The 22,704-nt window shown below is 46.0% G+C and overlaps 1 protein-coding gene across 4 annotated transcripts in view; it reads left to right on the forward strand.

Annotated features, from left to right (window-relative positions):
- The window catches only part of SYNRG (synergin gamma), a 324,950-nt gene that overhangs the window by 199,925 nt on the left and 102,321 nt on the right, over nt 1-22,704 (forward strand). For 3 of the 4 annotated variants that reach the window (XM_073575612.1, XM_073575613.1, XM_073575615.1), the window contains 3 exons: nt 611-1,147; nt 2,493-2,650; nt 8,872-8,925. In XM_073575612.1, the coding sequence (XP_073431713.1) occupies nt 611-1,147; nt 2,493-2,650; nt 8,872-8,925 (749 nt within the window). The remainder of the gene's footprint in view (nt 1-610; nt 1,148-2,492; nt 2,651-8,871; nt 8,926-22,704) is intronic. The other variant, XM_073575614.1, reaches the window with a different exon arrangement.

Consider the following 22,704-nt stretch of genomic DNA (forward strand, 5'->3'; position numbering starts at 1 on the left):
TTGTAACTTGTCATGTTTACATATAGAGTTCAAAATGACGCCAATGACTTATTAGCATTTTATCTGAAATTCATTCTTGTAATCTGTCTGGAAGCTACGTTTCCTTTGGCCAGGTTCACATAGCATTAATACAGTCCGTTCAATGCATAGCGTTGACGGACTGCTTTAACGCTACTCCCTGCCGCGATCGCGTTATGTGATCCCGCTAGCGCAGATGCTTCATCTGTGCTAGCAGTGACTGACCCTCAAACGCTGCAGACCGCGTCCGAGGGTCCGTCACAGAATGACGGCACATCGCTAACGTATGCCGATTATAACATGCGTTGGCGATGCGCTACCTTATGGCCATTTACGGGTGTGTTAGCGCATCCGTTACATGACGTTAATGTCGCTGTGTAACGGATGCGTTAAATGTACTCCCCTAACGCAATGTGGACTCAGCCTTTGTGAAATTAGTGTAGTCCTACCTACATGCCAAGTGTTGTAAGAAACATACATAAGGTACAAAAATATTTTTACTTTGTAGGTTGTGACTTCTACCCTATTTATTAGTGTTTTATATGTTAGCAGTTTCCTACATATTGGTTCTTCTTTGTCATTTTGTATGTAGATGATTTTAAAGGCTCGAATGAAAACAATTGCTCTCTACTAAGCAGTGTGACAATTTCTGACTGGTCAGAGAAGGACAACGCATATGCAGCCTCAAAACAGCCTGACTTTTTTTTCAGCCCTGATCATGGTGCAGGCGCTTCTACAGCATTGTTTGCAAAAAAGGAAACCTCCTTTGGAAGTATTGAAAATCTCACTTTGACAACGATATCAAAGGTAACTACCTTTTCTAATGACCTCATAAAGGCTTCAGAAGAAAGCTTGCCAGATGTAAGCTCCAGGGGATGTGATAAGGCAAACAGTGATCCAGTACGTGGCCTCAATATTTCTTCGCTGGGACATAGTATCGACACCATAAGTATGTCCGACCCTACTGTTGCTGCAGAGCTTCGAAGTAATGATGATTTTGGGGAATTTCAAAGCGAAAAACCCAAAATAAGTAAAATTGACTTTCTATTGGCCACGTCTCAAGGAAAAATTAAATCAAGTGAAGAAATGATTAAGACAGAGCTTGAGACTTTGGATCTTTGTGCTCAAGGTAAGTTGGATTTATCTTTTGTAGGTTCTGTTTTTACTGAGCCGTATGTGTTTTATTCGTAGAAGTGCTTTCTTTCAGTATTGCTTGATATCAGACTCCAAATTGAAGGTAACCACAATTTGACATGTAGCTTTTGGTGTGAACTAAAATTCACTGAAAATATGTGCTGGTGAGAATGGGGGGAATAATATCACTTCACTAGGATTTGATAACACAATTTGTGCACTGGTTTTGGCATTTGGAATTGACTAAAGCTTACACCTAGCAGTTTCAGGGTGATAGTGTGGCACACAGCCTAACCACACAAACACATTTCTGCTGTATTGCAATGTGCTTTTTCTTTATTTTTTCTCCTGCATGACTTTTGCAAATGAAGCTCGTACTTTCAACCACATCACAAAACCACATCACAGCATTTCACGGCGTGGCATACTTCGACCCCGCTAAAGATGTGTTTTAGAACACCCTATGGGTCAATTTTCATGTACCTGTGGAGAAAGAAAAATGGATTCCACTCAAGACACAGCTTGAATAACACCTTTGGCTAATTTCAGTAGCTAAACCAGCCCTCTTCTGTCATGGCTGAGTAAGGCTAGTTTCACACTAGCGTTCGGCAGGGAGGCGGATGGCAGCCTACTTCCTCCTTCTCTCCTCTGTTAAGCCCCGCCCACTGCCACTCCTTTTCATGCAGCTCCGCCTATGTCTGCATGCATCCTGCGTACCCTATCTTTAACATTTGGTACCCATGCGGATGTATGTTGACGCATCCGCATGCGTTGTTTTGACTCGTCTGCCGACCGCAACAAAATGCCACTTGTTGCGCTCGGCGCAGCATCAAAACGACGCATGCGGATGCGTCAATATACATCCGCATGGCCTGCGTACCCAATGTTAAAGATAGGGTACGCAGGATGCATGCAAACGTAGGCGGAGCTGCATGAAGAGGTGTGGCAGTGGGCGAGGCTTAACAGAGGACGGAAGGAGGAAGTATGCTGCCATCCGCAGCACTACAAAATGCTAGTGTGAAGCCAGCTTAATAGAGACAGACTGGATCAGGGGTAGTGATTGAAATTAAACTGTCACTGTTACTTTGAGCTTTTTTTTTGTTTTTTTTGTGAATGCTCGTTCAAGATTATCTTACAGTGTAAATTGCTCTTTTAGTTTTCATCCTTTTGCGCTTTACACACAATAATACAACTTTTTTTTTTTTTCTTTTAAGCTGGACAACCTTTTGTGCAAATAGTTGGTATAAAAGTGACTGTGCATAAGAGAATATCTTATTTTTGACCATAAAATTATAGTTTACACTCAATTGTGCATTAATTTTTCTACTATATCTATACAGGATCTCATAAAAGGAGTCATAGTCTTGGGGATAAAGAAATAAATCGAATTGCACCTGCTGTGGAGCAACCATTTAGAGATCGTTCTTATACCATTACTGAGAAACATTCTTTACCTGTAATCAGGGATAAGTACAAAGATCTTACAGGAGAAGTAGAGGTAAAAGTTCTAAAGCAGAGCATGTACATACTATAAAAATATTTGCCATCTTCTGTTGCACATTTTTCATATTTAATATGCTGTATATTTTTTTTCTGGAATTTCCTTAACTGTAGAATAGTGGGTAGACTTTAAGAAGGGAATTTGTCTGTAAGATCAACCCTTTTAAGCTGTCTACATGGGCATGTAGATAATAGGAAGCTGAATAAAATGACCCCTTGATGTCTGTGATCCAATGTTTTATTCCACAGAAACCCATATTTTTCCTTTTATGTAACTGAGCTGTTTAGAACTATGGGACGGACAATGATCTGCATGAAAATCTGTCTCCGGAGCGGCTTATAAATGAAAGAGAGTGTCACCAGTGTGAGACATGTTACTAACAAAGGACAGCAGAACTGACCTTTGTCTCATTACAAACACATAGCACTGCAGCTCTCACAGCTCTTCTGTATTCTAACATGGGCTGCTTGTGAGATCAAAGCTGAGAGGAACCTTCAGATGTGTCAGTTAGGCCACGTTCACACATTCAGTATTTGTAAGCCAAAACCAGGAGTGGGTGATAAATACAGAAGTGGTGACGTGTTTAAATTAAACTTTTCCTCTGACTTGTTCCACTCCTGACTTTGACTTTGAAATACTAAGGTAAAAATACTGACCAAATACCAAACGTGTGGCTGTGGCCTCATAATCACACACAGCTCTGTAGTGAGATCAGGAGGGCAGAGTGCAGCCATTACATATCCCACTGGTAAGCCCCATTTTATTTAAAGCACCACTTCAGTGTTTTGTTTTTTTTTGTTAATTTCAGAGCTGTAGTGGTGTCACTAATGTAAATTTTCTGCCTCTAGTAATATGCTTACCAGCCGCTGTCTTTTGCTCCTCCTGGTCCTGCTCCTCCGTCATCCTTTGACATCAGCTCCTGACTGCCTGGAAGTATGTTCATGCTCTCTCAATGTAAGTTCATGAGAGCCTTGATGAGGCTCTCATAGGCCTCCATTGAGAAGTGACCTCTGTCAAACCCAGCAAACACTGTCACACCCAACAGAAGATGACTGGAGCAGCACCGACAACAGAAGATGGTGGCTGGTAAGTATATTACAAGGGAAAGGGAACTTGCATTAGGGATACCACTCCAGCATTAAAATAAAAGAAATGCTGAAGTTGTGCTTTAACCTCTTCACGACCCAGCCTATTTTGACCTTAGCGACTTGGCCATTTTTTGAAATTCTGACCAGTGTCCCTTTATGAGGTAATAACTCAGCAATGCTTCAACAGATCCTATCGATTCTGAGACTGTTTTTTCGTGACATATTGGACTTCATTTTAGTGGTAAATTTAGGTCGATAATTTTTGCATTTATTTGTGAAAAAATCGGAAATTTGGTGAAAATTTTGAAAATTTAGCAATTTTCAATTTTTATTCTGCTAAACCAGAGAGTTATGTGATACAAAATAGTTAATAAATAACATTTCCCACATGTCTACTTTACATCAGCACAATTTTGGAAACAATTTTTTTTTTTTTTTTGTTAAGAAGTTATAAAGGTTAAAAGTTGACCAGCAATTTCTCATTTTTACAACAAAATTTACAAAACCATTTTTTTAGGGACCACCTCACATTTGAAGTCACTTTGAGGGGTCTATATGGCAGAAAATACCCAAAAGTGATGCCATTCTAAAAACTGCACCCCTTAAACTACTCAAAACTACATTCAAGAAGATTATTGACCCTTCAGGTACTTCACAGTAACTAAAGCAACGTGGAAGGAAAAAATAGACATTTTAATTTTTCCAATAAAATGTTCTTTTAGCCTCAATTTTTTCATTTTCACATGGGCAACAGGATAAAATGGATCGTAAAATTTGTTGGGCAATTTCTCCTGAGTACACCGATACCTCATATGTGGTCATAAACCACTGTTTGGGTGCACGGCAGGGCTCGGAAGGAAACGAGTGCCATTTGACTTTTTGAATGGAAAATTAGCTCCAATCATTAGCGGACACCATGTCGCGTATGAAGAGCCCCCTGTGTGCCTAAACATTGGAGCTCCCCCACAAGTGACCCCATTTTGGAAACTAGACCCTCCAAGGAACTTATCTAGATGTGTTGTGAGAACTTTGAACCCCCAAGTGTTTCACTAAAGTTTATAGCTCGGAGCCGTGAAAATTAAAAATAATTTTTTTCCCACAAAAATGATTTTTTAGCCCGCATTTTTTTTATTTTCACAAGCATAACAGGAAAAAAGTTGTCCAATTTGTCCTGAGTACCCTAGTACCCCAAATGTGGGGGGAACCACTGGGCACACGTATGGGCTTGAAAGGGAAGTAGTGCGGTTTTGGAATGCAGACTTTGATGGAATGGTCTGCGGGCGTCATGTTGCGTTTGCAGAGCCCTTGATGTGCCTAAACAGTAGAAACCCCCCCACAATTAACACCATTTTGGAAACTAGACCCCCCCCAAGGAGCTTATCTAGATGTGTGGTGAGAACTTTGAACCCCTAAGTGCTTCACAGAAGCTTATAACGCTGAGCCGTGAAAATAAAAAATCTTTTTTCCACAAAAATGAATTTTAACCCCCAATTTAACCCCCAATTTTCTCAAGGGTAACAGGAGAAATTAGACCTCCAAAGTTGTTGTGCAATTTTTCCTGAGTACGCTGATGCCCCATATGTTGGGGTAAACCACTGTTTGGGCACACGTCGGGGCTCGGAAGGGAGGGAGCACCGTTTGACTTTTTGAACGCAAAATTGGCTGGAATCAATGGTGGCGCCATGTTGCGTTTGGAGAGACCCTGATGTGCTTAAACAGTGGAAACCCCTCAATTCTAACTCCAACCCTAACCCCAACCATAACCCCAACGTACCTAACCCCACAAGCCTTACCCCAACACACCCCTAACCCTAGTCCTAACCCTAATTCCAACGCTAACCCTAATGGAAAAATGAAAATAAATACTTTTTTTTTTAAATTTTATTATTTTTCCCTATCTAAGGGGGTGATAAGGGGGGGTTATTTACTATTTTTTATTTTGATCGCTATGATAAGGTCTATCACAGTGACCAAAATGAACCAAAAGGAAATTTTTTTTTTTTTTAACCAGAAGAAGATGGCGGTGCCCATGAGGGAAGGCCTGGAGATGGAGGGACACTGGGAGCGACACCAGGAGGTACCGGGGGGAGGGGGTGGAATTGGACGGTGGGGGGAGCGGAGGGGAGGACAGGACGGAGGGGAGGAAATATTGACTGCGGCGGCAGATCACGGCCGTCAGTTGGTGGTGGCAGCAGATCGCGGTCTCCAGCCATGGCTGCTGATATCGCAGCATCGGCCATGGCTCGATTGTAACAATCCACCAAGTTTTATTTGTGAAATATTACAATTGCTCTGATTGGCTGTTGAAAGGGAAACAGCCAATCAGAGCGATCGTAGCCACGGGGGAGGGGGGGCACAGCCACTCCCCCCGGTGTCAAGTACAGTTCCTCCTGTACCTGCAGGTTGGATGACATTTCAGTCACCCAACCCGCAGGAACGCGATCTCGCCATGACTCCACATAGGCGTCACAGGTCGGATTGGCACCAACATTCATGACGCCTACGTGATGTCACAGGTCGGAAAGGGTTTAAAATAACCTCTGGAGGCAGATTCTCAAGCAGATTTGCAGCGATTGTCTAAACGCTGTGTCTAACATCATGACCTCACTGTATCTGAAACTGAACCTGTCAAAGACTGAACTCCTTGTGTTTCCTCCCGCTACTAATGTACCTATATCCGACATTGCCATTTCCGTGTGTGGTTCCACTATTACTCCCCAGCAACATGCCCGCTGTCTTGGGGTCATGCTTGATTCTAAGCTTTTCTTTGTCCCCCACATACGATAACTGGCTCGCTCTTGTTATCTGCACCTCAAAACATTTCTAGAATTCAAACTTTTCTTACTTTTGACTCCGTAAAAACTCTTACTGTTTCTCTTATTCATTCTCGTCTCGACTATTGTAACTCTCTTCTAATCCGTCTCCCTCTTACCAAACCCCCCCCCTCCAATCTGTCTTGAATGTTGCTGCCAGGATCATATTCCTCGCCAGTCGTTACACCGATGCCTCTACCTTGTGCCAGTCATTACACTGGCTACCCATCCACTCCAGAATCCAGTACAAACTTATTACCCTCACCCACAAAGCTCTTCATGGCTCAGCACCACCCTACATCTCCCTTGTTTCAGTATACCATCCTACCCGCGCCCTCCGTTCTGCTGATGACCTGAGGTTAGCATCCTCCATAATCAGAACTTCCCACTCCCGTCTCCAAGACAATACACGTGCTGCGCCAATTCTTTGGAATGCACTTCCCAGGTCAATACGATCAGTCCCCAATCCCCACAATTTTAAGTGTGCCCTGAAAACTCATTTATTCAGACTGGCCTACCGCCTCAACACATTAACCTAATCTATCCCTATGTGGCACAGCCAAAAGTTTTTACCATAACCAGGTCCCCGCATCATGTTCCCACATGCTTTATGCATCTATTAGCCCTCTGTGTCTGTACTGTTACTTAACATTATGGCTTGTCCATACAATCAGGGCAACTGTTACCACCCACCTTTCGTGTCGCCCTTTTTTTCCTCATAGATTGTAAGCTTGCGAGCAGGGCCCTCATTCCTCTTGGTATCTGTTATGATCTATGTGATTATTGTTATGCTGTAATGTCTATTGTCTGTGCAAGTCCCCTCTGAAATGTGAAGTGCTGCGGAATATGTCGGCGCTATAGAAATAAAATTTATTATTATTATTATTGATTTGTGTCCTGCCCATAGATCTAAACAGCTCATATATTAAAAATGTATATTTCTCTGCAATAAGACATTGGATCGCAGATATCAACTTTCTGTGACCTACATGTCCTTATAGACTTCTCCTGACCGATGCCTTTTAGGCTATGTGCACACATTGCGGATCTGCAGCGTTCTTTTCTGTGCGGAATTGCACCAAATCCGCAAAGAATTACTCATGCAAGGTTAATAAATGGGAATCCAGAATTGGTGTGCACATGCTGCGGAAAATTCTGTCCTGATAAGCAGCATTTTATTTACCGCAGCATGTCAATTCTCTTTGCGTATCTGCAGTGGTTTTCACGCATTGACTTCCATTGAGTCACTCAAATCTGCAATAAATCCGCAGGTGTAAAAATGTGGATTTTATGTGGAAAAAATGTGGACTTCATGCGGATTTGGTGCAAAAAAACTCAGCGGATTTGTAAAATGCAAAGATCTCAGAAGGAGGAAGAGGGTGTTGGCGGAGAATCTAGAATAGAGCCAGTCTTGACTGAAGCACATCAACAATGGAGGTAGGAGTTGAAAAAGACTTTTATTTTTTTTTTACAGTAGTAAATCTTTATTGAGCCAACAAATCTGCAAACAAAGCCACATCCAAATCTGCATGTCAATCCGCATCAAAAATGCACGAATTCCGCACAAAAAAAGCACAGAATATTCACTGTGTTTTCTGCCAAGAGATGCAGAATCCATGCAGAAATTTCTGCAGGCATATCTTCAATGTGCTCGCATATTCTTAAAAAGGGTTATTCTGGTTTCAGAGTACCCCTCTTTCCAGGCGCAGTTTTTTTTTGTTTGTTTTTAAATAAAACACTCTGGTTTACTAGCCCTTCTCTGGTCCAGCGCTGAGTCTGCTATTGCTTCTGGTGTCTGTTGCCTGCAGTGCTGACATCACGTCGATAACCTTGCAGCCAATAACTGAACTCAGTGGCTCTTTCCGAGTAGACGGCTTGAGGCATTGAGCTGATCGATTGGCTACAATGCTGTTGACATGGTATCAGTGCTGCAGACACTACTTACAGACACTGAGAGCAGCTGTGGAGGTGTGATACTGGATCCACGAAGTGTGAGTGAAGCACACAAACTGCAGTCATCACACAGGTGTTATCTGAAGCCAGAAAACCCATTTAATATTTAATTGAGGTTTATATTCAGTTGGGCAATCTAGTTCCTTCAAAATAATTGCAACAAATATATGAACTCAGCGGTCTGACATTTTTAAACTAAAGTTCTGCTTAAATATATTGCAAGGTAATAAATACGCAATAATACAATTTTTCCACTGTACGGTATACATTTTTTATAAATTGCACCTTCTGAAAGGTTTAACATGGAAAACATACTGCATGCTAGCCTTTTATAGTATATGTAACTATTTTTTCATTTTATTAGGAGAGTGAAAGATATGCCTATGAATGGCAGCGTTGCTTAGAAAGTGCCCTACAAGTAAGTAGGTTGATAATCTATTACAAACATTAATTTGTTCATCAAGGCAAGCAATAAAAAATGATTTATGACACTGATTGTCTTCTTTACAAAAAAGGCGCTAAATAATTGTGCAGCCCTTCTTATTAGGATATACTCAAAACACAAACTTACACCAAGGGTCTGGTATCACACCTGGCACAAACTGGAAGTGACAGATAATTACTCATAAACACATAAATTTCTCTAATAACCCCCCATGACAGCACACAGGAGGATGTCATCTCACCATGATAGGGACAGGAGACACAAAAGATATCAAATAGCCCCTCCCACCTCTCTGAAGTGGCTTTTCCTGTCCCTATAGTGATGAAGAGGTCATCGTAAAGTGCTCTGTGCCGACAGCAGACACTGGGAAAGATACTAACTGGACAGTGGGTGATCGATTGGGTTTGTCTCTCCTCTCTGTGCTGTTCCTGACTCCCATGGACTCGGGACTTTACCCTCCAGTCTGCGCATTTGGGTAAGGTCTCGGGGGGCCTTCAGGCTGAAGGCCTCTCTGAGCCCTCCAGCCCATCTGCTCTCCTCCCTCCTCACGTGCTGGCCCAGTGAAGCTGAGACGCAGCAGCGCTTCTTGCTTTCGGCTTCCATCGCTGGAGCGCATGTGATGCGGTCCGGTCGCCGCAAGTGATGTCAGACATCGGGCGTTTGCTGATGAAGTACCTTCTGGTTTCTGCATTCCACAGTGAAACTCAGTGGCATAAATCTGAGGAGGCCTGCGTATACCGCTTGAGAGCGGTTGCCCTCACACTGGGAACATAGGCATAGGAGTTCCTCTAATGCAGAGGAGGCTCTGGTCTGGTCACCTGTAGAAAGAGCCACAGACAGAGGATAGATTAAGGTAGGATCAAATCTATGGTGGTAGCATAGAGATTTTAGGTCCTTCCCACTCTGCATCTGCGGAGTCCAGCGCTGTTGCAGTCCCTGTATGTATCAAGGCATTGGGATTCCCTTCCATGGTGCAGGTGCAGGGCATGAGAGCTAATTTCCTTCTCCCCTTTCTTTCAGGGGGACAAGGAACCTGCACCAAGGAGCAAATTCAAGACCACCAGTCGCAAGTCTGCAATCTGTGCAAAGAAACTTGTAGCTTCACTTAGAAAGCTCCTATGTCAAGAATGCATGGATAAAATTGTTAGAGAGGATCAACCCTCAAGTGAAGAGATTAAAGCAGGAAACAAAATCCTCCCTGGGCTCCTTCCAGTCAGTACCTGCTCCCAGTGTCCCTCCAGCAGCTATAAAGAGGAAGCTGTGCCAAGATGCGGATTCAGACTCTCAGGAGGAGATGTCCATGCCAGAAGAACTTCTGGAGGAGGGTGAGCGAATCCCTGGCCCTGAAGCTGTTCAGGATAGGAAGTACTATTTTCCCTTCCCCCATGACACCACACCTGAGAAAGGGGGAATTCGCCCAGTCAGGACAGGAAATCAACTGAAAATAAAAGGGCGGCACCTCTCCCTCGCTTCAGGTGGGTTTCCTGTCCTGACAGGGACCCTTGTGCTGAAAGATGGCTGTTCAAGTTAATTGTTTTTTTGGTTTTTTTTTACACTCGCCCACGCCTGTCCCTGCACTGGAAGAGCAAGCAGGGCACCTGTGTGCTGGCCTTCAGGTAGTGGAAGCGCCGTCCGCGGGTCCTGTGGGGCCTTGTATGTGCGGGCGTGGGGCAGCGCAGTTAGGGGTCCAGCGACTCTTCTGCGGCTGCCGCGCCGCTCACCCTCCTCCGCCAGCTGTCCATCGCTCCAGGGAGCTCTACTACTGGTTGGTGCTGCTGGTGTCGTTCGCAAGGCACGCTGGGAATGGGCGTGCCCGCGTGACGTCGGTATGACGCGCCGGATCCAAATGCCGGCGCCCATGAGGAAAACGACGGCCAGTAGTGCAGGGATTTTTTGCACGACTCAGCGGAGTGGCGGAGGTGGGAAGGGCATAGAAGGGCACTGGAGGAGGCGGAGAGCGCAATGGATCCCTCTTAAAAGGAGTGATGACCACAGAAGAGGCACTCATGTCCAAAGCTCATCATGGAGGAGTATGTGGAGCAGCAGGAGCTCTTACCAAGTTCTAAGTCTGGTCAGAAAAGATCAGGCACTGGGAGGAGCAGCCGCTTGAAGTGGCAGTCATCCCAACCAAAGGTCACAAGACTCCTCAGCTTCCAGGTGGGACGTGGATCGTACCCCTGATCAGCCTCCGAATCCGGTACCCCTGATTGACAGCGGTGGTGATTGATCTACGTGAATGTCACACTTTTGGTAATGGGGGTCATTTTTCTGCTTAATCACCAGAGGCCGAGGAAGGCTAGCGCTAAAACAAGGAACAAGGAGGTGCTATTTGCAAAACCCCTCTGGCAGTTCAGTGGCAGAAGTATCTCTGCGCTGACTGTATACACAAAACAATTCGTGAAGAGACCTCCGACTTTGCCACTATCTTTAGGGCCATAACCAGGGCGGAAGTAAAGGGTTCCCTTAAGTCAACCCTAAGGAAAGCGGGTAAGAAGAGCTGTAAGGGGCTCACAGACTCAGAAGACTCTCCTTCGGGTGGTCTTGAGAGATCCCTGTCTCCCTCCTCCTCTCCCCAATCCTCGGACTCCTCCTCTCCCCAATCCTCGGACTCCTCCTCAGACAGTGATATAAGAGGCTGACCGTGCTTTCCAACTGAGGATATGGCGATACTGGTTAAAGCGGTCAGGTCTACAATGGGCCTAAAAGAGGAGAAAACGCCTAGGTCCTTAGAGGACATTATGCTTGGGGGATTGGAGGAAAAAAGGAAGTGCACCTTCCCTGTTTAAAGCGAAGGTGAAAGCGCTTATTATAGAAAAGGAGTGGAAGAAACCAGAGAGATCGGGTAGCCTACCTTCTTCATCCAAAAGGAGGTACCCTTTTTAGGAGAATGACTCTGAAAGCTGGGAAAATATCCCAAAAATTGACAGGGCCGTGGCTAGATCCTCAAAAAAGTTGTCTCTGCCTTTAGAAGTCTCTGGCTTGCTAAGAGACTCATTAGACAAAAAGGCAGATGGGTTCTTGAGGCACACCTGGGAGGCGGCGGCAGGAGGTTTGAAACCAGTGATAGCTGGGACATGTACCGCCCGCTCTCTTATGATCTGGCTGCAACAAATTGAGGAACAGCTGAGGAATAAAGTACCAAGGAATGACATCTTGGCTAATAGGTCTCTGGTGCAAGGGGCAGCAGCCTTTTCAGCGGACTCCTCAGCTGACTCAGTAAGCTTGGCGGCCAGGGCGGCAAGCCTGTCGAATGCAGCGAGATGTGCCCTGTGGCTAAAAGGGTGTCCGGGTGACTTGACTTCAAAGAATAGACTCTGTTCCATCCCATGTTACGGTCAATTCCTCTTTGGGCAGAAACTGGAGGATATGTTGGAAAAGGCAGGGGATAAAAAGGAATTTCCTCGTTTCCCAGGCGAGACTCTTTTCGGAAAAGGAAAATTAATAGAGGTCGTCCCCCGTGGGAAAGGAAGAGCTGGGACTTTAAGGACAAAAGAGGGTCTTGTTACATGCTCAAAGGGCCCTCTATGTCATCAAAAAAGCCCTCCCAATGACCTCAGGTCAGAGGTAGGGGGAAGGCTTTCTCTTTTCCTCCCTGCCTGGATGAACATCTCCCCTAGTGGTTGGGTACTGAATGTCATCAGAGACAGCTTAAAGGGAATTTGTCACCCTTTTTTTGCTCGATCAGCTGCCGGCATTGACATCAGGGGCTTATCTAAAGCATTCTGTAATGCTGTAGATAAGCCCCCAATATAACCTGAAAGATAAGAAAAACACGTTAGATTATACTCACCGGAAGGGGCGGTCCGGTCCGATGGGTGTCGCTGTCCCTGTAGTAGCTCCGACGCAGGCGCACTGCTCTGCCCTGTTGAGGGCAGAGCAGGATACTGCAGTGCGCAGGCGCCAGACCTCTCCCAACGCCTGCGCACTGCAGGACTCTGCTCTGCCCTCAACAGGGCAGAGCAGTGCGCCTGCGCCGGAGCCACTACAGGAAGGGAAGAGGATGGTATTGTATGAAGATGGGAGGCACCGGACCGCGACACCCATCGGACCGGACCGTCCCCTCCGTTGAGCATAATCTAACGTGTTTTTCTTATCTTTCAGGTTACATCGGGGGCTTATCTACAGCATTACAGAATGCTGTAGATAAGCCCCTGGTGTCAATGCCGGCAGCTGATAGGGCAAAAAAAGAGTGACAGATTCCCTTTAAGGATAGATTTCATCCATTCACCCCAACAGACCTTTGTGTTAACACCTCGCAGGAAGTCTCAAGAGGAACAACTAGCCCTGGAGTCGGAGGTCTTGGGTCTGGTACAGAAACAAGTACTTCAAGATGTCCCGAGGCAAGAGGAAGGAAGGGGATTTTATTCCCCCCTCTTCTTGATACAAAAGCCAAACTGTTCGTGGACAACCATTCTCAACCTGAGGAAGCTCAGCCAGTGGGTAGAGAATTACTCCTTCAAGATGGAGTCAATAAACAAGGCCACAAAGATGTTGTTCCAGCACTGCTTCATGGCAGTCATAGACTTAAAAGATGCCTACTACCATATCCCAGTCCATCAAGGTTGTCAAAAGTAGTTGAGGGTAGCTCTGTATGTACAGGGACAGGACAGGCACTACTAATATGCAGCCCTTCATTTGGTCTGTCCACAGCTCCAAGGGTGTTTACCAAAGTGATGGCAGAAGTAATGTCATACCTTCAATCTCGGGACATAGTTATCATCCCATACCTGGACGACTTCCTTATAGTGGCGAGGTCAGAAACTCGCTATATAGATCGGGTGAAGGAAGTGATTTTAACCTAAAGGAACTAGGATGGCTGGTAAATACCCTCAAGTCAAAGTTGGTACCAGAAAAGGTTCAATACTTCCTCGGGTTGGTGCTGGACTCCGAACGCCAGCTTTGCCTCCTGCCAGAGAGCAAAATTGTCAAGATAAGAGGTTTAGCACTGTCTGCAATACAGCAGCCCGTAATGACACTGAGGAAAGCGATGTCCTTGCAAGGTTCCCTAACATCCTGTATACTGGCAGTAGGTTGGGCACAGTTTCACTTAAGACAGCTACAGTGGGGTCCTGTCTGCGAAAAGATCATTGAAAGGACATTTAGAAGGAAAACTACATCGTTCCTTGGCCGTAAGAGATTCACTGACCTGGTGGACTGTAAGGGAACATTTGGCATTGGGGGTACAGTGGTTAAGACCAGTGGAGGAAGTGATCACGACCAATGCGAGCGGTACGGGATGGGGAGCAAATCTAGGACCCCACTCAGTGCGGGGAGCCTGGTCTCTAGAAAGAGATCAGGGTTCAAATGTGTAGGAGCTGTGGAAAAAGCCTCAAGACATTTTCTCCCCTTACTTCGGGGTCGCCATACCCGAGTCATGTCGGACAGTCCATCAGTAGTGGCTTATCTCAACCACTAGGGGGGGAACGAGACCCTGTGCACTTATGGAGGTAGCCAGCATCCTGTTCCAGATAGCAGAACAACACCTGCTATCTCTCTCGGCACTTCATATCAGAGGCATCAAAAATGTGAAAGCAGACTTCCTGAGTCGCAGGGAGTTGAGACAGGGGGAATAGTCCCTAAACCCTCAAGTGTTCCAGCAAATAGTGCAGGCTTGGGGCAGGCTGGTGATAGACCTGTTTGCCACCTTACACAACATTAAGGTTAGGAAGTTCTGCTCGCTAGATCCAAGAGAAAATCCGTTCGTAGTAGATGCCCTACAGATACCTTGGGGGATGAAGCTCCAGTAGGACCTATTCTAGAGTTTCTGCAGGCGGGATTACAACTTGGTTTAGCAACTAGTACTCTCAACGTTCAGGTTTCGGCATTGGGGGCCTTGTATAATTGCAACCTAGCATCCAATAGGTGGGTGTCCCATTTCATAAGATCCTGTAGTAGATCTAGACCGATTATAGTCCCACAAATTCCTCCATGGGACCTGAATCTAGTCTGAGGCTCTAACCAAAGGACCCATTAGAACTTTTACAAGATTTGTCACCAAAACTCATCACGCTTAAAACGGTGTTACTAGTGGCCTTAACATCAGCCCGTAGGGTGAGCGACTTACAGGCCCTGTCTGTATGCCCTCCATACACTCAAGTTTTTGAGGACAGAATAGTTCTATTACCAGATCCGTCCTATCTCCCCAAGGTAGTTCTTAAGTTCCATAGGAGTCAGGAGATCTCCTTGCCATCGTTCTGTAGCAACCCTTGGACTCCAGAGGAGGAAAAGTTCCATACATTAGATGTGAGAAGGTCCATGTTGCAGTACATGTCCATGACTAGTCAGTGGCGGAAAGATCAGTCCCTATTTGTAGCCTTCCAGGGTAGCAGAAAAGGGTATGGGGTAGATAAAAGTACCATTGCCACGTAGATCATTAGGCCATTAGTTTATCCTACTCTGCGAATGTCGCTCCAGTTCCTGAAGGCATCAAGTTTCACTCCACCAGGGCTGTGGCTACCTCCTGGGCAGAAAAGGCAGAGGTATCGATTGATCAGATTTGTAAGGCCGCTACCTGGTCCTCACCATCGACCTTTTTCAAACACTACCGGCTAGATCTATCCTCCTCTGCTGACCTAAGCATTGGTAGAAGAGTGCTGCAAGTGGTGGTCCCTCCCTAAGGTGTTTCATTCTCCAAAAGTCTCTCAGGTGTGCTGTAATGGGGGAAGGGAAAACACCAGGGTTACTTAACGGTAGCCATTTTTTCCGGAACCCATGAAAGCAACCGTATATTCCCCCACTTTTCACATGTTTTTTGTTGATATAATGTGGTGATAGTTTTGCCATGTGAACTAACCAGGGGGGCCTCTCATGCTCTGTAAACCAACTGAAGAGAGGGGAGAGGTGCCACCCTTTATTTTCAGTAGGTTTCCTGTCCTGACTGGGCAGATCCCCTCTCTCAGGTGTGCTGTCATGGGTTCCGAAAAAACTGGCCACCCGTAAGTAACTTTGGTGTTTTTCGTCTGAGAACATGGAAAAACTCCTTATGGCATGGAAGTGGAGAAGACTACACGTACAGTGTCAAGAAATGTTCAGTGGTCTTCATTCGAGAAGAAAGCTAGTGTTCCCCATACATAGGAACTTCCGGGAGTTAGTCTTGAAGGAATGGGATTCTCCAGAGATACAGTGGGTATGGAAAGTATTCAGACCCCTTTAAATTTTTCACTCTGTTTCATTGCAGCCATTTGGTAAATTCAAAAAAGTTCATTTTTTTCTCATTAATGTACACTCTGCACCCCATCTTGACTGAAAAAAAGCAGAAATGTAGAAATCTTTGCAAATTTATTAAAGAAACTGAAAGATCACATGTTCATAAGTATTCATACCCTTTGCTCAGTATTGAGTAGAATCACCCTTTTGAGCTAGTATAGCCATGAGTCGTCTTGGGAATGATGCAACAAGTTTTTCACACCTGAATTTGGGGATCTTCTGCCATTCTTCCTTGCATATCCTCTCCAGTTCCATCAGATTAGATGGTGAACAGCCATTTTCAGGTCTCTCCAGAGATGATCAATTGGGTTTAGGTCAAGGGCGCTCTGGCTGGGCAATTCAAGAATGGTAATAGTTTTTCTGAAGCCACTCATTTGTTATTTTAGCTGTGTGCCTAGGGTCATTGTCTTGTTGGAAGGTGAATCTTCGGCCAGGTCTGAGGTCCAAAGCACTGTGGAAAAGGTTTTCATCCAGGATCTCTCTGTACTTGGCCGCATTCATGTTTTTTTCAATTTCAACCATTCGTCCTGTCCCTGCAGCTGAAAAACACCGCCATAGCATGATGCTGTCACCACTATGTTTCACTGTTGGGATTGTATTGGGCAGGTGATGAGCAGTACCTGGTTTTCTCCACACATACCGCTTAGAATTACCACTAAAAAGTTCTATCTTCATCTCATCAGACCAGAGAATCTTATTTCTCAGTCTGGGAGACCTTCAAGTATTTTTTTAGCAAATTCTATGCGGTCTTTCATATGTCTTGCACTTAGGAGAGGCTTCCGTCAGGCCACTCTGCCATAAAGGCCCGACTGTTGGAGTGCTGCAGTGATAGTTGACTTTGTGGAACTTTCTCCCATCTCCCTACTGCGTCTGTGGAGCTCAGCCACAGTGATCTTGGGGTTCTTCTTTACCTCTCTCACAGAAGGCTCTTCTCCCACGATTGCTCAGTTTGGCTGGATGGCCAGGTCTAGGAAGACTTCTGGTGGTCCCAAACGTATTCCATTGAAGGATTATGGAGGCCACTGTGCTCTTAGAAACCTTGAGTGCTGCAGAAATTCTTTTGTAACCTTGGCCAGATCTGTTGCTTGCCACGATTCTGTCTCTGAGCTCCTTGTCCAGTTCCTTTGACCTCATGATTCTCATTTGGTCTGCCATGCACTGTGAGGTCTTATATAGACAGGTGTGTGCCTTTCCAAATCAAGTCCTATCAGTTTAATTAAACACAGCTGGACTCAAATGATGGAGTGGAATCATCTCAAGGAGGATGGAAATGGACAACATGTGACTTAAATATGAGTGTCTGAGCAAAGGGTCTGAATAGTTATGACCATGTGATATTTGTTTTTCTTTTTTTATAAATTTGCAAAAATTTGTACATTTCTGTTTTGTTTTTTAGTTAAAATGGGGTACAGAGTGTACCTTAATGAGAAAAAAAATGAACTTTTTTTGAATTTACCAAATGACTGCAATAAAGCCAAGAATGAAAAATTTAAAGGGGTCTGAAAACTTTCTGTACCCACTGTAAAAGACAGATTTCCAGTGAATGAGGAAACTGAGGAATGCTGGTCTGATGTGCCGAAGGTAGATATTCAGGTTGCACGGGTGGCTAAGAAAATGACCTTGCCATTAGTAGATTTCTTCCAGCTAAAGGATCCCCTAGAGCGCAAAATGGATGGCCTCCTGAGTAAATCCTGGAAAACCTCAGCAGGGCTGCTGAGCACTAATGTAGTCTCTATTTGAGTAGCTAGATCAATGTCTTGTTGGCTTGTTCAGTTAGAGGAACATCTTTCTGCGGGAGCTCCCAGAGAAGACCACCTAGCTTCATTACCTCTCCACTTAAAGGCTACAGGATTTCTAGCAGATACTTCTGCGGAATCACTAAGAGTGGTGGCAAGATCATCAGCCTTTATCAAATTCAGTGAGACGTGCACTCTGGTTAAAGTCGTAGGGTTGTGACATAGCTTCAAAAATGAAGCTGTGTTTTATTCTCTTTAAAGGAAAGTACATGTTTGGAACGGCCCTAGACAAGTTACTGGAGAAGGCTTCGGACAAGAAAAGAAATCCCTGTCCTAGCCTACGAAGGCTTCCTTAGCGTTTGAAAAGGTCCCTTAGTCTGTTTCAGTAGGCTCCACAATCATGGGAAAGACTGCTGACTTGACAGATGTCCAGAAGGCAGTCTCTGACACACTCCACAAGTAGGGTAAGCCACAAAAGGTCATTGCTAAAGACTCTGGTTGTTCAGAGTGCTGTATCCAAACATATTAATGGAAAGTTGAGTGGAAAGAAAAAGTGTGGTAAAAAAAGGTGCACTAAACCGCAGCCTTGAAAGGATTGTTAAGAAAAGGTCATTCAAAAATTTGGGGGAGATTCACATGGAGTGGACTTCTGCTTGAGTCATTGCTTCAAGAGCCACCACACACATGTATCCAGGACATGGGTTACAGGTGTCACATTGCTTGTATCAAGCCACTCATGACCAATAGCCAATGTCAGAAGCGTCTTACCTGGGCCAATGAGAAAAAGAACTGGACTGTTGCTCAGTGGTCCAAGGTGTTGTTTTCAGATGAAGGTAAATTTTGCATTTCATTTGGAAATCAAGGTCCCAGAGTCTGGAGGAAGAGTGTAGAAGTACACAGTCCAAGTTGCTTGAGGTCTACTGTGAAGTTTCCACATTCACTGATGGTCTGGGGTGCCATGTCATCTGCTGGTGTAGGTCCACTGTGTTTTATCAATACCCAAGTCAGCACAGCTGTCTACCGAAAAGTTTTAGAGCGCTCCATGCTTCCCTCTGCTGATAAGCTTTTTGGGGGTGGAAATTTCCTTCTCCAGCAGGACTTGGCTCTTGTCCACACTGCCAAAAGTACCAATACCTGGTTTAAAAAACCAATACCTGGTTTATCTCTGTGCTTGAATGGCCAGCAAACTCGCCTGACCTTAACCCCATAGAACCCCATAGAAAATCTATCGGGTATTGTCAAAAGGAAGATGAGACACCAGACCCAACAATGCTTATGAGCTAAAGGCTGCTATCAAAGCCACCTGGGCTTCCATAACACCTCTGCAGTGCCACAGGCTGATCGACCCATGTCACGCCGCATTGCTGCAGTAATTGATGTAAAAGGTTCGGCGAACAAGTTTTGCGTGTATTTACTGAACATACACTGCTCAAAAAAAAAAGGGAACACTTAAACAACATAATATAACTCCAAGTAAATCAAACTTCTGTGAAATCAAACTGTCCACTTAGGAAGCAACACTGATTGCTAATCAATTTCACATGCTGTTGTGCCAATGGAATAGAAAACAGATGGAAATTATTGGCAATTATCAATACACACTCAATAATGGAGTGGTTCTGCAGGTTGGGACCACAGACCACATCTCAGTACCAATGCTTTCTGGCTGATGTTTTGGTCACTTTTGAATGTTGGTTGTGCTTTCACACTCGTGGTACCATGAGATGGACTCATCCAGGATGGCACATCAGTGCGAACTGTGTCAAGAAGGTTTGCTCTTTCAGTGTAGTGTCCAGAGGCTGGAGGCGCTACCAGGAGACAGACCAGTACACCTGGAGACGTGGAGGGGGCCGTTGGAGGGCAACAACCCAGCAGCAGGACTGCTACCTCAGCCTTTGTGCAAGGAGGAACAGGAGGAGCACTGCCAGAACCCTGCAAAATGACCTCCATCAGGCCACAAATCTGCATGTGTCTGCACAAACTGTTAGAAGCCGACTCCATGAGGATGGTCTGAGGGCCCGACATCCACAGATGGGGTTGTGCTCACAGCCCAACACCATGCAGGACGCTTGGCATTTGCCACAGAACACCAGGATTGGCAAATTCGCCACTGGCGCCCTGTGCTCTTCACAGATGAAAGCAGGTTCACACTGAGCACATGTGACAGACGTGACCGAGTCTGGAGACTCCGTGGAGAGCGATGTGTTGCCTGCAACATCCTTCAGCACGACCAGTTTGGCAGTGAGTCAGTAATGGTGTGGGACGGCATTTCTTTGGAGGGCCGCACAGCCCTCCATGTGCTCACCAGATGTAGCCTGACTGCCATTAGGTACCGAGATGAGATCCTCAGACCCCTTGTGAGACCATATGCCGGTGTGGTTGGCCCTGGGTTCCTCCTAATGCATGACAATGCCACACTTCATGTGGCTGGAGTGGGTCAGCAGTTCCTGCAAGATGAAGGCATTGAAGCTATGGACTAGCCTGCCTGTTCCCTAGACCTGAATCCGATTGAGCACATCTGAGACATCATGTCTCGCTCCATCCACCAACGTCACGTTGCATTACAGACTTTCCAGGAGTTGACGGATGCTTTAGTACAGGTCTGGGAGGAGATCCTTTAGGAGACCATCCGCCGCCTCATCAGGAGTATTCCCAGGCATTATACAGTGGGGAGGTCATACAGGCACATGGAGGCAACACACAATGCTGAGCCTCATTTTGACTTGTTTTAAGGACATTACATTCCACTTTAATTTTGTGTGTGACTCCAAATCCAGGCCTCCATTGGTTAATAAATTTGATTTTTCCTACGTCTCTTTGGGGGACGCAGACCATGAGTTTTATGCTGCTTGCCACTAGAACACTAAGTGAACACAGAAAAAGCTGGCTCCTCCTCTGCAGTATACACCCTCTTGCTGGCTGAGAATTCCCCAGCCTAATGTCTGTAGGAGGCACTTGGGTCTGGCTTCAGACCCCAACGTTTTTATTTTCGTTTTTTGAAATTTTTTATTTTTTAATTAACGGAGTGATGGGAGTGAAGAATTCCTTTCAAGGGTCCGCTCTCCCCCGAACCAACAACAGGCGAAAACGCAGAGTATCCTCCCCATACCCTTTCCTGCGACGACTGGGGCATACCTGATTCTTCTGGGCGACGGTTCCTTTACGGTCCTGATCTCCCCACACTGATACGAGGGCAAGCACACGGAGTGCATGGAGAAGACTTTAGGAGCGCTTCGTATTCCCTGAATCAGCCCCATGGCCTTTCCATCCCCCTTCCCAAAGATAGGATCGATTGAGGTATACCCCTTTAAAAACTGCTCCGGCTCTGCTACATCGCCCGGGAGGATGAGATCTGCAGGCTCCTGGACAGTGCGGCCTGCGCGAGCACCGGATTGGAGTTAGGGGGTCAGATCCTGGTCCCTGGGAGAAGCGCTGACCTAGTCTCAGCGGCAGTACACCGGCGTCCCGTCGCGGCCCCCCCCTTCTTTCCTTCACCTGGCGCTCACTGCGGATAGGCCCAGAAATTTGGTCCCCGGCTTCTCAGCCTACCAGGCCACAATTTACATAGCGCCGCCGCCCACGTCTTTGGCGCTTCTAGATCTGTACGAGAAGCGCCCTGCTAGTCTCGGGGGCCATGTCCTTTTCACCTCAGGCTCTATGACGGCTGCGGGGGCAAGCGCACTGGCGGACAGCACCTGGTGACACTACAGGGCCACCGCTATTCCTCCTGGGGACACAGCACAGGACCGTGGGTAAGCTGCGTCTGTCATCAGAGCAAGGCTTAACCCCTTCTCTGCACCTTCCCTGCAGCATCCCAGGCTCTGCTTGTAACCCTTTCAGGGGCGCTATATCTCAATCTAAGGAAGCCAAAAGGGCTACTAAGAAGCACACTGCGTTCTTTACCGCTTGTACCACTTGCAAGACTGCCTTGCCCAGAGCCCAGACTAATCCGTTATGCACAGATTGCGACCCGGCTTGTGCTCAAACGCCATCCGCCGCCGCTGCGACGGTGCTCCCTGCGTCTAGTCCCACTGAGTGGGCTTCGTCCCTATCACGGTCTGTGGAGTCACTGACCAAGGCTATAGACTCTCTCCGGGAATCCTCTTTAAGTCAGAACGCGTCTTTACCGCCCGAGTAGCCCTCTGGCGACGGCCGGGAACAATCCACCAGCTCGGCCGTACTCATTCAAGGGATCCTCAGGTCTCTAGAAAGTGGGCCCATGACACATCCCCTAGTCACGCTCGCGCTTCAGCAGCGGCGAGTTCTGTTTCTCGCTCTCCCTCTCCTAATGTTCGCAGCGAACATGACTCTGAATTCGAGTCTGACACGTCAGTTGCTCAGAATCCCCCAAATGACCAAGAGTCGCTTGATTCTCTTATAGAATCAGTCAACAAGATTCTGACGTTGGACGAGGAAAATATTCCCTCTCCGGAACACTTTATCTCCTTTAAGAAGACTAAACGTGTACGCAGGGTATTTGCTAGCCATCTGGAGTTTAAGGACATTGTCCAGAAACATAGGGACCGGCCACATAAACGATTCACAGGACAAAAGCCTATCGAGGCTAAATACCCCTTTGCTCCAGATCTAATGAAGGATTGGTTACAGTTCCCTTCGGTGGATCCTCCTGTATTGCGTCTTGCTTCTAAAACGCTTCTATCCGTTTCTGAGGGCTCTTCATCAGAAACCCCTCCGATCGTCAAATTGACTACGTCGCTCGCTAAGTTTTTGAAGCTTCAGGAGCGGCACTTTTTCTATCTTTCGCTGCGACTTGGGTGGCTAAGGCAATGGCCGCTTGGGCAGAAGTCTT

The sequence above is a fragment of the Dendrobates tinctorius genome, unplaced genomic scaffold (assembly GCF_039654945.1).
Source record: "Dendrobates tinctorius isolate UK_male_01 unplaced genomic scaffold, ASM3965494v1 ptg000045l, whole genome shotgun sequence".
Lineage (NCBI taxonomy): Eukaryota > Metazoa > Chordata > Amphibia > Anura > Dendrobatidae > Dendrobates > Dendrobates tinctorius.